This window comes from Aedes albopictus, chromosome 1, assembly GCF_035046485.1.
Source record: "Aedes albopictus strain Foshan chromosome 1, AalbF5, whole genome shotgun sequence".
In the NCBI taxonomy this organism is placed as follows: domain Eukaryota; kingdom Metazoa; phylum Arthropoda; class Insecta; order Diptera; family Culicidae; genus Aedes; species Aedes albopictus.
This window is the reverse complement of record NC_085136.1, coordinates 337825155-337842400: the sequence shown is the minus strand read 5'-3', so window position 1 is coordinate 337842400 and position 17246 is coordinate 337825155. Positions and strand designations below refer to the sequence as shown.

Below are 17246 nucleotides of genomic sequence, written 5' to 3'. Positions count from 1 at the left end.
GAAATTCTGTCTCATGGCGACAGTAAAACAGTCCACAGCGCGTCCGGATGACCGCACCCTTACTTTTGTAAGAAATTCTGTCTCATGGCGACAGTAAAAACAGTCCACAGCGATGATGACCGCACTCTTACTTTTGTAAGAAATTCTGTCTCATGGCGACAGTAAAACAGTCCACAGCGCGTCGGGATGACCGCACCCTTACCTTTGTAAGAAATTCTGTCTCATGGCGACAGGAAAACAGTCCACAGCGCGTCGGGATGACCGCACCCTTACTTTTGTAAGAAATTCTGTCTTATGGCGACAGTAACAACAGTCCACAGCGTGTCCGGATGATCGCACCCTTTCTTTTGTAAGAAATTCTGTCGCATGGCGACAGTAACAACAGTCCACAGCGTGTCCGGATGATCGCACCCTTACTTTTGTAAGAAATTCTGTCTCATGGCGACAGTAACAACAGTCCACAGCGTGTCCGGATGATCACACTCTTACTTTTGTAAGAAATTCTGTCTCAAGGCGACTGTGAAACAGTCCACAGCGCGTCGGGATGACCGCACCCTTACTTTTGTAAGAGATTCTGTCTCACGGCGACAATAACAACAGTCCACAGCGATGATGACCGCACCCTTACTTTTGTAAGAAATTCTGTCTCATGGCGACAGTAACAACAGTCCACAATGCGTCGGGATGACCGCACCCTTACCTTTGTAAGAAATTCTGTCTCATGGCGACAGTAACAACAGTCCACAGCGTGTCCGGATGATCACACTCTTACTTTTGTAAGAAATTCTGTCTCATGGCGACTGTGAAACAGTCCACAGCGCGTCGGGATGACCGCACCCTTACTTTTGTAAGAGATTCTGTCTCACGGCGACAATAACAACAGTCCACAGCGATGATGACCGCACCCTTACTTTTGTAAGAAATTCTGTCTCATGGCGACAGTAACAACAGTCCACAATGCGTCGGGATGACCGCACCCTTACCTTTGTAAGAAATTCTGTCTCATGGCGACAGTAACAACAGTCCACAGCGTGTCCGGATGATCACACTCTTACTTTTGTAAGAAATTCTGTCTCATGGCGACAGTAAAACAGTCCACAGCGCGTCCGAATGACCGCACTCTTACTTTTGTAAGAAATTCTGTCTCATGGCGACAGTAAAAACAGTTCACAGCGCGTCCGGTTGACCGCACCCTTTTGTAAGAAATTCTGTCTCATGGCGACAGTAAAACAGTCCACAGCGCGTCCGGATGATCGCACCCTTACTTTTGTAAGAAACTCTGTCTCATGGCGACAGTAAAAACAGTTCACAGCGCGTCCGGATGACCGCACCCTTACTTTTGTAAAAAAATTCTGTCTCATGGCGACAGTAAAACAGTCCACAACGCGTCGGGATGACCGCACTCTTACTTTTGTAAGAAATTCTGTCTCATGGCGACAGTAACAACAGTCCACAGCGCGTCCGGATGACCGCACCCTTACTTTTGTAAGAAATTCTGTCTCATGGCGACAGTATTTAACAACAGTCCACAGCGCGTCAGGATGACCGCACCCTTACTTTTATAAGAAATTCTGTCTCATGGCGACAGTAAAACAGTCCACAGCGCGTCGGGATGACCGCACCTTTACTTTTGTAAGAAATTTTGTCTCATGGCGACAGTAAAACAATCCACAACGCGTCCGGATGATCGCACCCTTACTTTTGTAAGAAACTCTGTCTCATGGCGACAGTAAAAACAGTTCACAGCGCGTCCGGATGACCGCACCCTTACTTTTATAAGAAATTCTGTCTCATGGCGACAGTAAAACAGTCCACAGCGCGTCCGGATGACCGCACCCTTACTTTTGTAAGAAATTCTGTCTCATGGCGACAGTAAAACAGTCCACAGCGCGTCCGGATGATCGCACCCTTACTTTTGTAAGAAACTCTGTCTCATGGCGACAGTAAAAACAGTTCACAGCGCGTCCGGATGACCGCACCCTTACTTTTGTAAAAAAATTCTGTCTCATGGCGACAGTAAAACAGTCCACAACGCGTCGGGATGACCGCACACTTACTTTTGTAAGACATTCTGTCTTATGGCGACAGTACCCAAGTAACCACAGTGCTGAAGCCTTATTGCATGCAGATATACGGTGTATTTAGTGCAATCATTACTTTACATGAAAACTTAAGGTTGATTTAAAGTGGAAGTGGGCAATTATAGAATCAAATTAAGATTATACTGGTATAATCTTGAAGCAGTCGCATAATTGCCCATTTCCACTTTAAATCAACTTTAAGTTTGCATGTAAAGTAATGATTGCTCTAAGTACACCATATATCTGCATGCAATAAGGCTTCAGCACCGTGGTTACTTGGGTAAAACAGTCCACTGCGCGTCCGGATGCCCGCACCCTTACTTTTATAAGAAATTCTGTCTCATGGCGACAGTAACAACAGTCCACAGCGCGTCGGGATGACCGCACTTTTGTAAGAAAATCTGTCTCATGGCGACAGTAAAACAGTCCACAGCGCGTCCGGATGACCGCACCCTTACTTTTGTAAGAAATTCTGTCTCATGGCGACAGTAACAACAGTCTACAGCGCGTCCGGATGACCGCACCCTTACTTTTGTAAGAAATTCTGTCTCATGGCGACAGTAACAACAGTCCACAGCGTGTCCAGATGACCGCACCCTTACTTTTGTAAGAAATTCTGTCTCATGCGACAATAACAACAGTCCACAGCACGTCGGGATGACCGCACCCTTACTTTTGTAAGAAATTCTGTCTCATGGCGACAGTAAAACAGTCCACAGCGCGTCCGGATGACCGCACCCTTACTTTTGTAAGAAATTCTGTCTCATGGCGACAGTAACAATCCACAGCGCGTCGGGATGACCGCACCCTTACTTTTGTAAGAAATTCTGTCTCATGGCGACAGTAACAACAGTCCACAGCGCGTTCGGATGACCGCCCCCTCTCTTTTGTAAGAAATTCTGTCTCATGGCGACAGTAACAACAGTCTACAGCGTGTCCGGATGATTGCACCCTTACTTTTGTAAGAAATTCTGTCTCATGGCGACAGTAAAACAGTCCACAGCGTGTCCGGATGATCGCACCCTTACTTTTGTAAGAAATGGCGACAGTAACAACAGTCCACAGCGTGTCCGGATGACCGCACTCTTACTTTTGTAAAAAATGCTGTCTCATGGCGACAGCAAAACAGTCCACAGCGTGTCCGGATGATCGCACCCTTACTTTTGTAAGAAATGGCGACAGTAACAACAGTCCACAGCGCGTTCGGATGACCGCCCCCTCTCTTTTGTAAGAAACTCTGTCTCATGGCGACAGTAACAACAGTCCACAGCACGTCGGGATGACCGCACCCTTTCTTTTGTAAGAAATTCTGTCTCATGGCGACAGTAAAACAGTCCACAGCGTATCCGGATGATCGCACCCTTACTTTTGTAAAAAATTCTGTCTCATGGGGACAACAACAACAGTCCACAGCGCGTCGGGATGACCGTACCCTTACTTTTGTAAGAAACTGTGTCTCGTGGCGACAGTAAAAACAGTCCACAGCGCGTCCGGTTAACCGCACCCTTTTGTAAGAAATTCTGTTTCATGGCGACAGTAAAAACAGTCCACAGCGCGTCCGGATGAACGCACCCTTACTTTTGTAAGAAACTCTGTCTCATACCTTACAATATCGCACAACCTCAGAAGAATTTACTCGCAACATTTCGGAGTACCATGGATAAAAATGACCGATAACTGCTAACTTAGATTGCATGGTGATTGCTGTAGATTCTGTAGACCTGAAAGTCCTGAACTGCAGGACATTTTGCCTACCTTACAATATCGTGCAACCTCAGAAAGATGTTCCCCTAATTTCGGAGTACCTTGGATAACAATGACCAATAAACGCTACCCAAGCAACACACATGTTATAATAGAGTTACGACAGCGCAAGTTTTAGTTGTATAGAAGTTTATTTTACGTAATTCTAACATTGTGTTGAAATAACGTAAAATAAACTTCTATACAACCAAAATTTGCGCTGTCGTAACTTTTATATAACATGTGTGTTACTTGGGTAAGGTGGATTCAATGGCGATTGTGGTAGATTTTGGAGAACTTGAAAGTCCTGAACTCCAGGACATTTTGCCTACCTTACAATATCGTACAACCTCAGAAAGATTTACTCGTAACATTTCGGAGTACCATGGATAACAATGACCGATAACCGCTAACGTAGATTGTATGGTGCTTGCGGTAGATTCTGTAGACCTTGGATGTCCTGAACTGCAGGACATTTTGTATACCTTACAATATCGTACAACCTCAGAAAGATGTTCTCGTAACATTTCGGAGTACCATGGATAACAATGACCGATAACCGCTAAGGTAGATTCAATGGCGATTGTGGTAGATTTTGTAGAACTTGAAAGTCCTGAACTTCAGGACATTTTGCAAACCTTGTAATGTCCCGAAACAGTTAAACATACTTCTCGTTCAATTACAAAGCAACTCGGAATATAACTGTCAAAAGCTGCAAAGTTATATTGTATTGGAGCTGCGGTAGATTCTGTTGACCATGTAAGTCTTAACTCCAGGATAGTTTGGATATCCTAGAACATCCTAACAAACCGAATACAGTTGTCTGCTTATGTCTTGCGACTCTATCGAGTATTCTGCATAATAGTTATTGAAAAATTTACCGAAGAGTTTCTGGAAGAGCTCTCAAATGAATGTCTTCAATAATTGCTCGGAGAACTATCAAAACCACTTCTAGAATGACTAAATGAGGAATTTCTGGAATATTTTTTCAAGGAACTTTTGAAAAGTCTCTCGGTGAAACATCTGGACGAATTCCTAGAGAACTTTCTTGAAGAATTTACCAAAGAATTTCTGGAGGCTCTTCTAGAATGAACTTCGAAGAATGTGGAATAATTCTTGGAGCAACTCTCTGAAGAATACCCAGATAAATTCTTGGAACGAATTCCAAGAGAAATTTCTTGAAGAATTTCCCGAAGAAGTTGTGGGAATGCTCAATGTAGAATAAGCTTTCTTATTACAAAAGAACTTCTGGAAAAAAATCTTGGAGCAAAATTCTGACGAATCCCCAGAGAAATTCCTGAGCCGGAACTCCCAGAGAAACTTTTTGATGAATTTTTCGAAGAGTTGTTGGTATAGCTCTAGAATAAACTACTTAAGGAACTCGAAAACGAAATTCTGGAAAAAAATCTTGAACCAACACTCTGGAGATTTCCTGGACGAACTTCCAGAAAAACTTCTTGAAGAATTTCTGAAATTGGTCTACAACGGACTTCATAAAGAACTCATGAAGGACTTTCTGTGAACATTCTTGGAGCAACACTCTGAAGAATTCCCACAGAAATTCCTGGACGAATTGACAGACACCCTTTTTTTAGGAATTTACCAAAGAATTTATGGAATAGAGTTAATAAACTTGGGAATGGAATCAGGGAGTTTTGCAAGAATCTCGCTAACGAATCTGTTTAAGAGTATGGATATAATTAGCTACAGCTTCCAAGATGCACGTGAAACTAGTACAGTTGCAGTCCCCCACAACACTTCAGAACATCCCCCATCCCTCCTCACAGTCCAATCCTGTAGAATCCGGTGTTCCGCCGGCGACCCTTGCTCTTGCGACCACTCCCGGGCGCTCCGCCCAACCGAGAATACACCATCTGCGGTGCCGGAATCTTTGTTTCGTTGATCCGGAAACACTTCCACAGTCCGTAGCGCAACTCCAGGGCGTCGAAGAACAGCGTAGTCTCGTTCCAGGTGACGTGATGCTGGGCGTACTCGTAGATCTCCTTCAGTGGCGGGTTCAACTGAGGGGCATGGTCGAATCGTCGATTGAGCACCGTGTTCACGTAGTCCGTTAAGGACGATCCCCGGTGAATCCAGTTGATCAGAGTCATGATACTGATACAGGTAGCGTGGATACAGTTCATCTGCTGTTGGTTGTAATGGGAGTTGTTTCCGTTCGAGGTGTCCAGTAGACGCCGTTGGATGCCCAGTAGCAGGCAGACTACGGCGCAAGCCGTGTATCCACAGGGGATCTCCACCAAGATCATGCAGATGACGTTGTAGAAGACTTCCAGATTGGTACGCCGTTGACTGTGGTATTCTATGGCATTGCTCAGGGCGTTCTCGAACTCTCGGCGGTGCGTTTCGAACATCTGCCGTTGAGCTGGATTGTACCGGTTGATGTCTATGTCGTAGTAGGTACCCTCGTGGAATATCTTCGGGGTGTTGAACTGCAGGAAGTTGCAACCTCGATCGAGAATTTTCGCAAAGATTCGACTGGCTAGGATGCTTTTAGAAGCGGTGTTCGACTGGATGTAAGCCAAGAGATATTCTTGAATGAGGATTTCTTCCGGAGAAGGGTTTTCCGACAGTGCCAGAGTCGATGCAGCGAATTCAACGGTGGTTCCGAATTCCAGCATGGCTTCGTCCGAAAGAATTGTGTCGAACGTGAGCGGAAGCATGGTGATCAGCAAGTTGATCAGCTGGTCAGTTTTTATGACCCTGATCAGATTGCGTAGACATATTTCGAAGCCACGCCGCAGCTCGTAGATTTGGTTCTTGGATTCTCCGATGATGGCGCTGCTGTGGTAGAAGCGCAACAGTTTCGACATATCGGAATGCTTGATTTCGTCCCAGTACTGAGGCTGGATGATATTCTGCAGAACCACTACTGTGTGACGAGCTTGCAAGACATCGTTTCTTGCCAGTAATGTCTCGACGTAGTTGACGATCTTGTAGAGCAGCAGCGAGGCAGGACTTTTGCATTCCAGAACCATTGTTAGTATTTCAACGCAAATGAACTCCACCTTCCAGAGGTTCTCACGTTGCAGGAAGTTGAGAATGGTGTCGATAACCATCTCCTGCATTTCCGGAATCAGAAGATAGATCAGCGATTGGAAACATTTCTTCGCGCTGGCGAACGGTTGCCTGCGGAATCGGTCGAAGAAGTTGCGGGATAACTTCAGATGGGCTACGTAGGCCTGGACCAATACCAGGGAACATTCTAGGATCATTTGTTTCTCGGGAATGTATTGCAGAATTTCGCGTTCCGTGTGCTTGATGATGTGACGGAGAATCTGTTCCGATTGAATGGAAAAATCATCATTAATGCATAACTAGATATAAGCGAGTAACTAACCTTCAAAGATTTTTGTCCCTGAATGTTCGTTGATCGAATGGTCGCATCCAGAAAGATGGCCGTACTTTGCTTCAGCTGTTGCGCCTTGTAACGTGCCCGAGAATCGGAATGCTTTCTGGTTGATCTGGTAAAGAATTGTATGACCGAAGAAGCCGCTGCCACCTTGACCGTCGCCATTTTGTTTGTTGACAAGCCCCCTTATGTCATAGCTTACTTCGCTTCGGTAACATCTACGCTTTTCCGGGTGACTTTTTGTCATCTCTTCTGAAAAGCTCTATTTCATAGCCTACTCTTTTTTCTTTACCACATCCCCAGCTCCACCCAAAGCGTCCCCTTCGATCGGAGGTGGAGAAGGAGAAGCGCCACTCTCGACCGCCGAGCGTGGTGACTCCGACGCTCAGCATCAAAACGCTGACCAGCGCCGGCGGCGACACCAACTCGATCGGTTCCGCCGAAAGCAGCAGCAATCGCAACTCGATCATAACCAACGGTTCCACCACGTCGGAGGAAGATCTAGTCCCGCCGCCGTTGCCGCTGAAGACCCGCGACAGCGACTACAGCAACGTCCAGCCTAACGATAGCGCCCTGCACCGACGGAACACCTCCGCCAGTCACTACGTCAGCTGTAAGCAGTTGCCGCCGGTACCCAGCACCGGCGCCACCAGCTACGTCAATTCGGCGTACGACGTGGTCGAGACGCGGAACAATAGTGTGATTGTGATCAGCAGCGGTGGCACCGTGTACGACGAACGGAAGCGGCCACCGACACCGCCGCCGAAACCGGCCAGGAATTCCAAGGTATGATGACAGTTTGTTTGTTTTTGTTTCCAAGGAAACCGATAATCAAAATTAGTGAGTACAAAACTAGTGTACCCCTCGTTTTGCGGTGTGTACAAGCGGTAGGAATTGATCGATGATCGCACAATAGAAAGTCGATTAGATAGGTGGGAATGTATCGGCGAAAGACGCATCTAGATAGTCGAATGTGTGAGGGACGAGTGTGTAGGTAGGTTAGGGCAAAATCGTTTCGTGAGAGTGCCACAGAAGGGAAAAGACACGAGCTGTATTTCGTTTTCGATTTTCGAAGGAAACATCAGAAGCCATTTTACGTTTTTTTTTTACGTTCTCGACGTAGTATTTCGTTTTGTTTCGCTAGAGTAAGAGGCCAAGCCAATTATTATCGTTGTTTAGTTTTTAGAATGGCAGACAAACAGTAGCGTGCAATCACGTTTTATTTCAACTGCAGAAATTCGTTTTCCAAGTTTTGACTACTTACCAAAGACGACATAGTAAGCGTGGGAAAATTTATGCATCAATCCTACTTTTCAAAGTATCATAGAAAGCATTAGATAACGTAAGACTCTAGGTAGTTTAAGAAATCCAGTTACAATGTAAACAATAATTGAAGGAACAAATCAGAGAGCTTCTACTTATCGCAAGCTAGGACTAGTTTATCTAAAAAAGCATTATTTATAGATCAATTCTGAAGATTTAGCGTATCGTGCTGTCTAGTGTTTAGTATTAATTTCGCTGCATATCGAGATCAAAGCAAGTTCTTATGTAAGTTAACGCGGACACAGTTTTCCATGATTCATCATTCGAACGCAATATTATTTTTATCCCGTAGCAGGTAAGTCATCGTCCGTTTTGTATGGACCATTATATGTCCAAGGTAATAAATCGTAACGGTCAACTGCAACCCAGCAGGCTGTTGTTGGACGTTGCAGATATGCTGCGAAGTCGGCTTTGACCCGCAGCGTTCTAATTATATGTAGCAGGCGTATTCAGTTGGAAAGAAATCCTTTTACTCGTCGGCAGAGTAGGCGTCTTCCAGGTAGTCTTTTAGCTGAAAATCCAGCCGATCATTTGATGATCAGACATATCCTCATCCGCTCGAACACTCCAAGTGCTAACACGTCGAGCATAGTCTAAGTAACATGTTAACAGAGGACCCCCGGTCCGTAGAGAACCGATGGTCTAACAAATTGGCTGGATCCATTTCATCTCTTCTTGCGTTTCTATTTCCGGAAGGAGCGCATCTGCTGTGTCCGCTTCTGTTTGTATCGTTTCACGTTCTGCCGGGTTCCATACTGCAGCATTACTGCTCATGCTGCGTTCATCTCCTCCCAAATTGCTCGGCACTCCTATCGAACTTTTCGTCGACCCTGTTACACTTACCCAACGGCTGCGTCATTGATGGCTGCCATTACTGTACTCCTGCAGTCCTCTAGAGGGTCCACATCAAACTCACTATAGTCTGACAACGCTGCCTAGAGATTCGTTGCACTGTAAGATCAGTGCAGATATTGCTCCTCAATACCGCTGTTCATTCTCTGCCACCCTACAAGCTGCCAGCTGCTTCTTCGTCGGAAGGTACCGGCTAACGATCAGAATGTAGTCGACATATAACAGCAGGAACTACTTCGATTTGCCTTCTTCTCTCACGTACCTTGTTTACCAGACCATGGAAACTTTCATTCCAGGCTCTTGATGCCTGGCTTCAGGCTCGATTCAGTCGACAAACATTACCTTTACCATCAACGCTTTCTGGCTGTGTCATGTAGATGTCTTCTCGTAGTTTTCCCGTTTGAGTTGTGTCCAGTCCGTGGTCCAGCCTCGCCACCGGTGCACTGGCACAACTCATACCGTAACCCTTGTACTATACCTGCGGTTCACGCTTTCTACTACTGCGACCCGGTTATTCTGGATCCTTCAAACCAGATTGGCTTCACGACGCTTTTTTGATGTCCTTTCGCTTCTTCGCCATTCGAACGTTTCGTTCAGATCGTCTTGATGAACATCTGTAATCTCGCTGTCACCTGAATTGACATAAGCTTCCGCTGATCTGGTCCTGATCACATTTGGTAACTTCTTTGGTCAACAACTCGTCAAAAACATTAACCTCGTCGATGTTCACATCACGCAGTACTACCACGTTCTTCCCCTTCGGATTCCACGAGTTACGATAGCCATTGCAGTGATAGCCGAAGAAATACCCTTTCCTAGCACCTCGCTCTTTGACTGCATCCGGTAGACAAGCGTCGGCCAGATTGCTATCTACGGCTTTGCCGTCTCCTTTCTCTCAGTGGGTCCTTCCAGCCAAAATTGTATCCGTCGCATTGGCGTCTCCCTTCCCTATGGTGAGCCATAACTGCCAGCACCAGCCAGATTTTCATCCGTCGCTTCGACGTCTCCCTTTCTTTGGCGAGACATTATTGTCAGCCCTGGCCTTCTGCTTTGGCGTCTCCCTCTCTTATAGGAGACATTATCGCCAGTCCCGGTCGAAATTCTCTCCGCCACCTTGGTTTCTCCCTTCCCTAAGGCGAGACATAATAGCCATCTACCGCTTTGGCGTCTCCCTTTCTTTGGCGAGACATTATTGTCAGCCCCGGCCAGATGGCCATTTTCCGCTTTGGCGTCTCCCTCCCTTAGGAAAGAAATCACTGCCATTCCAGGTCAGATACTCATGTTCTGCTTCAACGTCTCCCAGCCGAAGTTCTACCTGCTGCATTGGCGTCTCTCTTCCCAAAGGAAAGACATACATTGACAGCAACAGCCAGATTTTCATCTACCGCTTCGGCGAGACACACACTTTGGCGTCTGATTTATCTAAGGTGAGATATTCTCGCCAGTCCTCGCCGTAATTCTATTCGTCGCATTGACGTCTTCCTCCCCTAAAGAGCGACATACTTAATTGCCAGTTTCGGCCATATTTTCATCTGTCACTCTCGCGTCTTTTTCCCTGAGGCGAGACATTATCGCCGCCAGCCCTAGCTGGAATTTTGATTTCCCTTATGTCTGATCCCGATAGTCTTTAACCTGCATCACAAAGGTCGTGCATCCGTGAGTCCAATCTTCACCAGAAGTCTTCCAACTCTTCTTACTGTAGTGTCCGGAGGAAGGGACTGACACATCTGGAGCAGCAGATTCCTCCGCTGCCAATGCTATATGCCCTGTTTCTCACTTTCGCAGTACCCCTCTCAATTCCTACATCCTCCTCCTGTTCTACTCTTTGATTCTTATGAATATTGAAAATTTTAAGGAACTTATGTTTCTATAAACCATATTTACTAATTATCATCAACATCATCCGTTATCCTACATCCTAATCCTTCATTTTTCATCCTAATTATTCTTCCTACATCTTATAATCTTCTTTCTTCATACTTCATCCTACATCCTCCATTCTTTATTCATCATGTAGTCTACATTCTTCATCCTTTATCCTTCATCCTAAATCCTACATTTTTCATCCTTTATCCTTCATCATACATCCTTCATACTTTATCCAAGGGGCTAGTTGCTTGGAACAGTGTGCCAAAAAGTTCAAAAAACACTGTTCTACATGCTGTGTGGCACACCGAGGCACCCTGAGGCACACCTTTGGCACCTGAATTTTGGTGAAAAAACTGCAATTGGCACAAGCAAAGATGTGCTCAGCGTCTCTCCCTTGACTTTATCCTTCATCCTATATTCTTTATTCTTCTTTATCTTTAATCCTTCCTACATTATCCTACATCCTATATCCTTCATTCTTAATCCTACATCATTCTCTCTTTATCTTATATTCTTCCGTCATGCTTTATCCTACATCCTCCATTCCTTATCCATAATCTTTCAACATTTATTCTACATTCTTTATCCTATATCGTTTATCCACTATACTTTATCATTTATCTTATTTCGTTGATACTTTTTCCTTCATCTACATTCTTGACCTTCCACTCTGTTCTTCATCCCACATCCTGTATACTTCATCTTTCATCCTTCATCCTATATCCTTTGCGCTTCTTCATCATTTATACTTCATCCTACATATTTTATTCTTTCATCTTTAATCCTTCGCCCTAGATGCTTCATCCTAGATCCTCCACCCTATATCCATTTGTCTTTATAATTTATCCTTTATCGTTTATCCTTGTTCTTCATCCTACATTCTTGTCAGTTATCGTTTGTCCTTTATCCTACATCCTTCATTCTTCATCCCACATGCTACATTCTTTATTCTTCATCTTTTTTTCTGCATTGTTCTGCACTCTTCATCCTTACCCGGGTAGACGAGAATTTCTAAATCATATCTCAAATTGAACACTTTTTGCTGTCATAGCTCTGATTTTGATGAGTTATTCAAAAATCTAATGAATATCGGACGAATAGCTCAAAGTGATATGATATCAGTTTTTGTTTTTGTCGAAATAGCTGAACATTTCTACATAAGAACATGTTTAGCTCTTCTGCACGAAATGGAACACATACATCCATAGAGATGGCTCAATGTTAGTGAAATGCCATGTGTCCCTTTCTGAGCTGTGGAAACGAAGAACCGCATGCTCTTATTCCCATGTTATTTCCAACAGCGAGCCACAGTTAAGTGGTAAGCATCGCCGCCTGTGAAACCTAAGGTCGTAGGTTCGATGCTGGATGCTGCTTTTCTAGAAATCTTGTCTGCTATTGTTTTGATCTTGTAATATCTTAACGAGCTATTATTGAGTAGTTTACCATATTAGATTTTGCTATTATTTCTGTTCTTTTACCTCTTATATCAATCAAACCAATATCAGTTTTGCTCTTCAGTAATTCAATCAATCATAGCTGAATATGGTATTCATCAGATTTTTCCACCTACTCGGGTAATCCTTCATTCTTCATCCTACATCCTTCATTGTTTATCGTACATCCGTCATCCTTATCATCATCCTTCATCCTGCATTCTTCATCCTACTTCCTGCATGCTCCATCCTACATCCTTTTTTCTTTTACCTTTATCCTTCATTCTATATCATCATAATAATTATCATCAACATCATCCGTAATCCTACATCCTAATCCTTCATTCTTCATCCTATATTATTCTTCCTACAATTTATAATCTTCTTTCTTCATACTTCATCCTACATCCTTCATTTTTTATCCATCATCTTTTATTTTTCAGTCTCCATCCTTCATTCTTTATCCTTCATCCTGAATCCTACATTTTTTATCCTTTATCGTATATCATTTATCCTTTTTCATTCTTAATCCTTAATGCATCATCATTTACAGTTTATAATTTTTCTTTCATCCTACATTCTTGACGTCTATCCTTTGGCCTTCATCCTACATTCTTCATCCTTTATCGTTCATCGTTTATCCTACATGCTATATCCTCTATCCTTTTTTTCTACGTCATTCCTGCATCCTTTACCCTACACTCTTCACCCTTAATACTTCATTCTACATTCTTGATCCTTGATCCTCCATACTTCATCCTTCATTGTTTATCCTTCATCATACATCTTTCATCATCGTCATCATCATTATCATCATCATCATAATTATTATTCTTCATCCTATATTCTTTATCCATCCTTCATCCTACATTTTTATCCTTTACCTTTCATACTTCTTTATTTATTCTGCATCTGGAAGGGGCTGAAAGCCTCTTTAGTAAAGACAAATCAATCAATCAATGCATCTGGAATCACCCTCCTTGCTTGCCATCACCATAATTATCATCATCATTCATTCAACATTCTTCATACTTCATCCTACATCCTGCATGCTCCATCCTACATCCTGCATGCTGCATCCTTTAACCTTTATCATCATCATCCTCCGTCATCCTACATTCTATCTTTCATTCTTCATCCTACATCCATTTTCTAAAAGACACGGACAACGTCTTCAGCCAGAGGCTGTACAGTAAGGTGGCCCACACTTATATGAAAAACAAAAATTTCGAAAAATGCCAAGTCTTACCTCCTCAATCAGTTGTTTGGGACTCCCAGAAGCTACGCTCAAAATTTGAGCAAAATCGGTTGAGCCTAAGGGGGCGCTCAAAACGCTTGAAGTTTGTATGGGAAAACTTGGCCAAATGTATGCAGAAATTTTAAGTTTTCGAATTTTGCCGCTAGGTGGCGCTGTAAGCGTTCAATAATTAAACCCTTTGGTATTATTGTAGGTGACTATATGCCAAACAACTTTGTCGAAAACCGCAAACTGATCCAACGTCTGTGAAAAAAGTTATACCCTAGGAAAAGTGAGGATAAACTTTATTGTTATTTTTCCAATACATGTAAAGGAATAATATCAATAATGAAATCTCAATACTTTGCCTCACTTTGCCTAGGGTATAACTTTTTTCTCAGCCGTCGGATCACTTCGCGGTCTTCAACAAAGTTCTCTGGCATATAGTCACCTACAATAATACCAAAGGGTTTGATAATTAAACGCTTACAGTGCCACCTAGCGGCAAAATTCTAAAACTTAAAATTTCTGCATATATTTGGCCAAGTTTTCCCATACAAACTTCAAGCGTTTTGAGCGCCCCCTTAGGCTCAACGGATTTTGCTCAAATTTTGAACGTAGCTTGTGGGAGTCCAAAACAACTGATTTAGGAGGTAAGACTTGGTATTTTTCGAAATTTTTGTTTTTCATACAAGTGTGGGCCACCCTACTGTACAGACTAAACGAAACTTAACACTAGACAACGGACACGACATATATTACGAGCACCAGTGGATACGAGGAAGAAACATTTCTTGCGAAAAATTTCATCACTCGGAGCGGGAATCGAACCCTCACCCCATGGCATGGTACGTTTATACGCTTGGTGACGCTAACCGCACGGCCACGAGGCTTATTTTCCTTAATGCTACGTTCAGACTACGCTCTATATCAAGTAATATAGCGAGATGATATCCTATATCAAGAAAGGTGTTCACACTACGCCGACATGATATAGGTTGACGTTTATGTTGGCGAGCTAAAAAACAATAACATTGCGCGTAAACTTACAGAAAATATTTATTTTTTATCAATGTGGCGAAGGTTGCGGTGAAATTTCGGGGCAAATTAATGATTTAAGGATTCTGATTGCGAAGATAGTCTGGTTCGCAGATACGGAACTTAAAGTGAAGTACGGGCAGAATGTTGAAGATAATTTCGAAGTAATTAGCGGTATTCCAAATTGTGAACAATCCGGCGGCATTGTGAACATTCCATAATCTGATTGCATTCGTGTGATTTTCTCCCTTGGGAATACCTCAAGATGCTTCCCTAGATTTTTTACCAGTTCACCGGGAAGCCCCCCTGGGGCTCCCTGAGAATTAGTTTAGGAGCCCTCCAGTAGTTTCCCGATAATTACTTCAGGAGTTCTCGAGCAATTTCTCCAGAAGTGGCCGAGAATTTCTCCTGGAGTTCTCAGAGAGTTTCTCCATGATTTCCCACGGGAATTCCTCCAGGAATTTTCCAAAAAATCATCCGTTACTTCCCCGTGAATAAAACGGAATATTCTTAAGAATCTTGCCAACAATTCCAGTATCATTTGTGGCAGAATTACTCCGAGATTTCCTTAGAATTTACTACATAATTTATCCGGAGATTCGCTCCAGGATTTCCAGGAAATTAATTGCAAGAGTTCACCAAGGAGCCCGCCAGTAATAATGTATACATAAATCTTTCCACGATTCCCAGAAAAGTTTTCCAATTTTTTCCTAGAAATTCCGAAAGAATTTCATCGGGAATATTTTCACGAGTTCCACAGGAAATCACCGGAAATTTCTCCAGAGACCAGAAGACCCTCAAGAATTCCACCAGGAATTCTGCGGAAATCCCTACAGGAGTTCCCCAACAGTTCCTGCAGGTGTTTCACATGAATTCACCGGAAGTCCCTCCAGCGAAGCTTCACGGGATTTTTCTCATGAGTTCTTCACCATTTTCTTAAGAATTTCTCCAAGAATTCCCGGTAATTAATCAAGCATTTTAATAGGAATTCTTTCAATAGATCAATATATATGATTTCCCGAAAATTCCTTCAGAAGAGCTTTGGGAATTGCTCCAGAAGTACCACGGAAATCTCTCCAGGAGTTCCCAGGGAATTCCTACAGGAGTTCCTCGGGAATCCCTCTAGGAGTTCTTTGACAAATCCTCTAAAAGTTGCACAGAAATTGCTCTACAATTCCTCCAGGAGTTAATTCAAGGGATTCTTCCATTAGTTCCTCTAGTTCCTGGAATTCCTCTAGGAGTTACCCGGAAATTCCTGCAGAAGTTTCTAGGAATTCTTCCAAGAGTTTTTCGGAAATTCCCTATAAGTTTTCCGGGAATTCCAGAAAATTTTTGAGAATTTCTCCAGGAGCTCTTCAGAAATTCTTTAAGGAGTTCCTCGGAAATCCTTCCAGGAGTTCCCCGGAAATCTTTCCAGGAGTTCCCCGGAAATCCTTCCTGGAGTTCCTCGGGAAATCCTCCAGGAGTTCCCCGGAAATCCTTCCACAAGTTCCCAGAAAATCCTTCCGGCAGTTCCCAGGAAATCCTTCCGGCAGTTCTCCGGAAATCCTTCCAGCAGTTCCTCGGAAATCCTTCCTGCAGTTCCCCGGAAATCCTTCCTGCAGTTCCCCGGAAATATTTCCAAGAGTTCCCCGAATAGCCTTCCAGAAGTTCCCCGGAAATTCTTCCAGCAGTTCTCCGGAAATCTTTACTGCAGTTCCCCGGAAATCCTTGCAGCAGTTCTCTGGAAATCCTTCCAGCAGTTCCCCGGAAATCCGTCCAGCAGTTACCCGGAAATCCTTCCAGCAGTTTCCCGGATATCCTTCCAGCAGTTCACCGGAAATCCTTCCAGCAGTTCCCCGGAAATCCTTCCAGCAGTTACCCGGAAATCCTTCCAGCAGTTCCCTGGAAATCCTCCCAGCAGTTCACCGGGAATCCCTTTAAGAGCTCCTCGGGAATTTCTCCAGGATTTTCTCAAGAATTTCTCTTGGCATTCCTTGGCAATTATTTCTCTCAGTTTCCCGGGAATTTCTCCAGGAGTTCTCTGATTTTTTTTCCTGGAGTTCACCGGGTATTCCTCCAGGAGATACTCGGGAATTTTTCTAGGAATTCCTCTAGAATATCTCCAGGAGTTCCTCGAAAATTTCTCCAGTAGTTCCCCGGGAGTTCCTTCAGAAATTTCGCTGAAATTCCTCCAGAAAATTCTTGGAAAATCTATCAGGAGTTCCTCGGGATTTTCTTCAGGAATTCTTCGGAATTTCTCTAGAAGTTCATCAACAATTTTTCCTGCAGTTTCTCGAGAATTTCTTCAGGAGTTTTCC

General features: G+C 43.7%; 2 protein-coding genes across 2 annotated transcripts in view; one reads left to right on the top strand and one right to left on the bottom strand.

Annotated features, from left to right (window-relative positions):
- LOC109417418 (dedicator of cytokinesis protein 1) overlaps window positions 1-8952 on the top strand; it is a gene marked incomplete in the record, with an annotated part of 110628 nt that extends 101676 nt beyond the window's left edge. Inside the window, 1 exon segment of the mRNA XM_062847462.1 lies at window positions 7498-8952. Within this exon segment, the coding sequence (XP_062703446.1) occupies window positions 7498-7986 (489 nt within the window).
- LOC109412850 (uncharacterized) lies at window positions 4942-7449 on the bottom strand. Its single transcript, XM_019686468.3, has 2 exons — window positions 7183-7449; window positions 4942-7120 (listed from the first exon to the last, which is right to left on the bottom strand). The coding sequence occupies exons 1-2, from the start codon at window positions 7357-7359 to the stop codon at window positions 5606-5608; spliced, it is 1692 nt and encodes a 563-aa protein (XP_019542013.3). The 5' UTR covers window positions 7360-7449; the 3' UTR covers window positions 4942-5605.
- Window positions 8953-17246: the final 8294 nt, after the last annotated feature.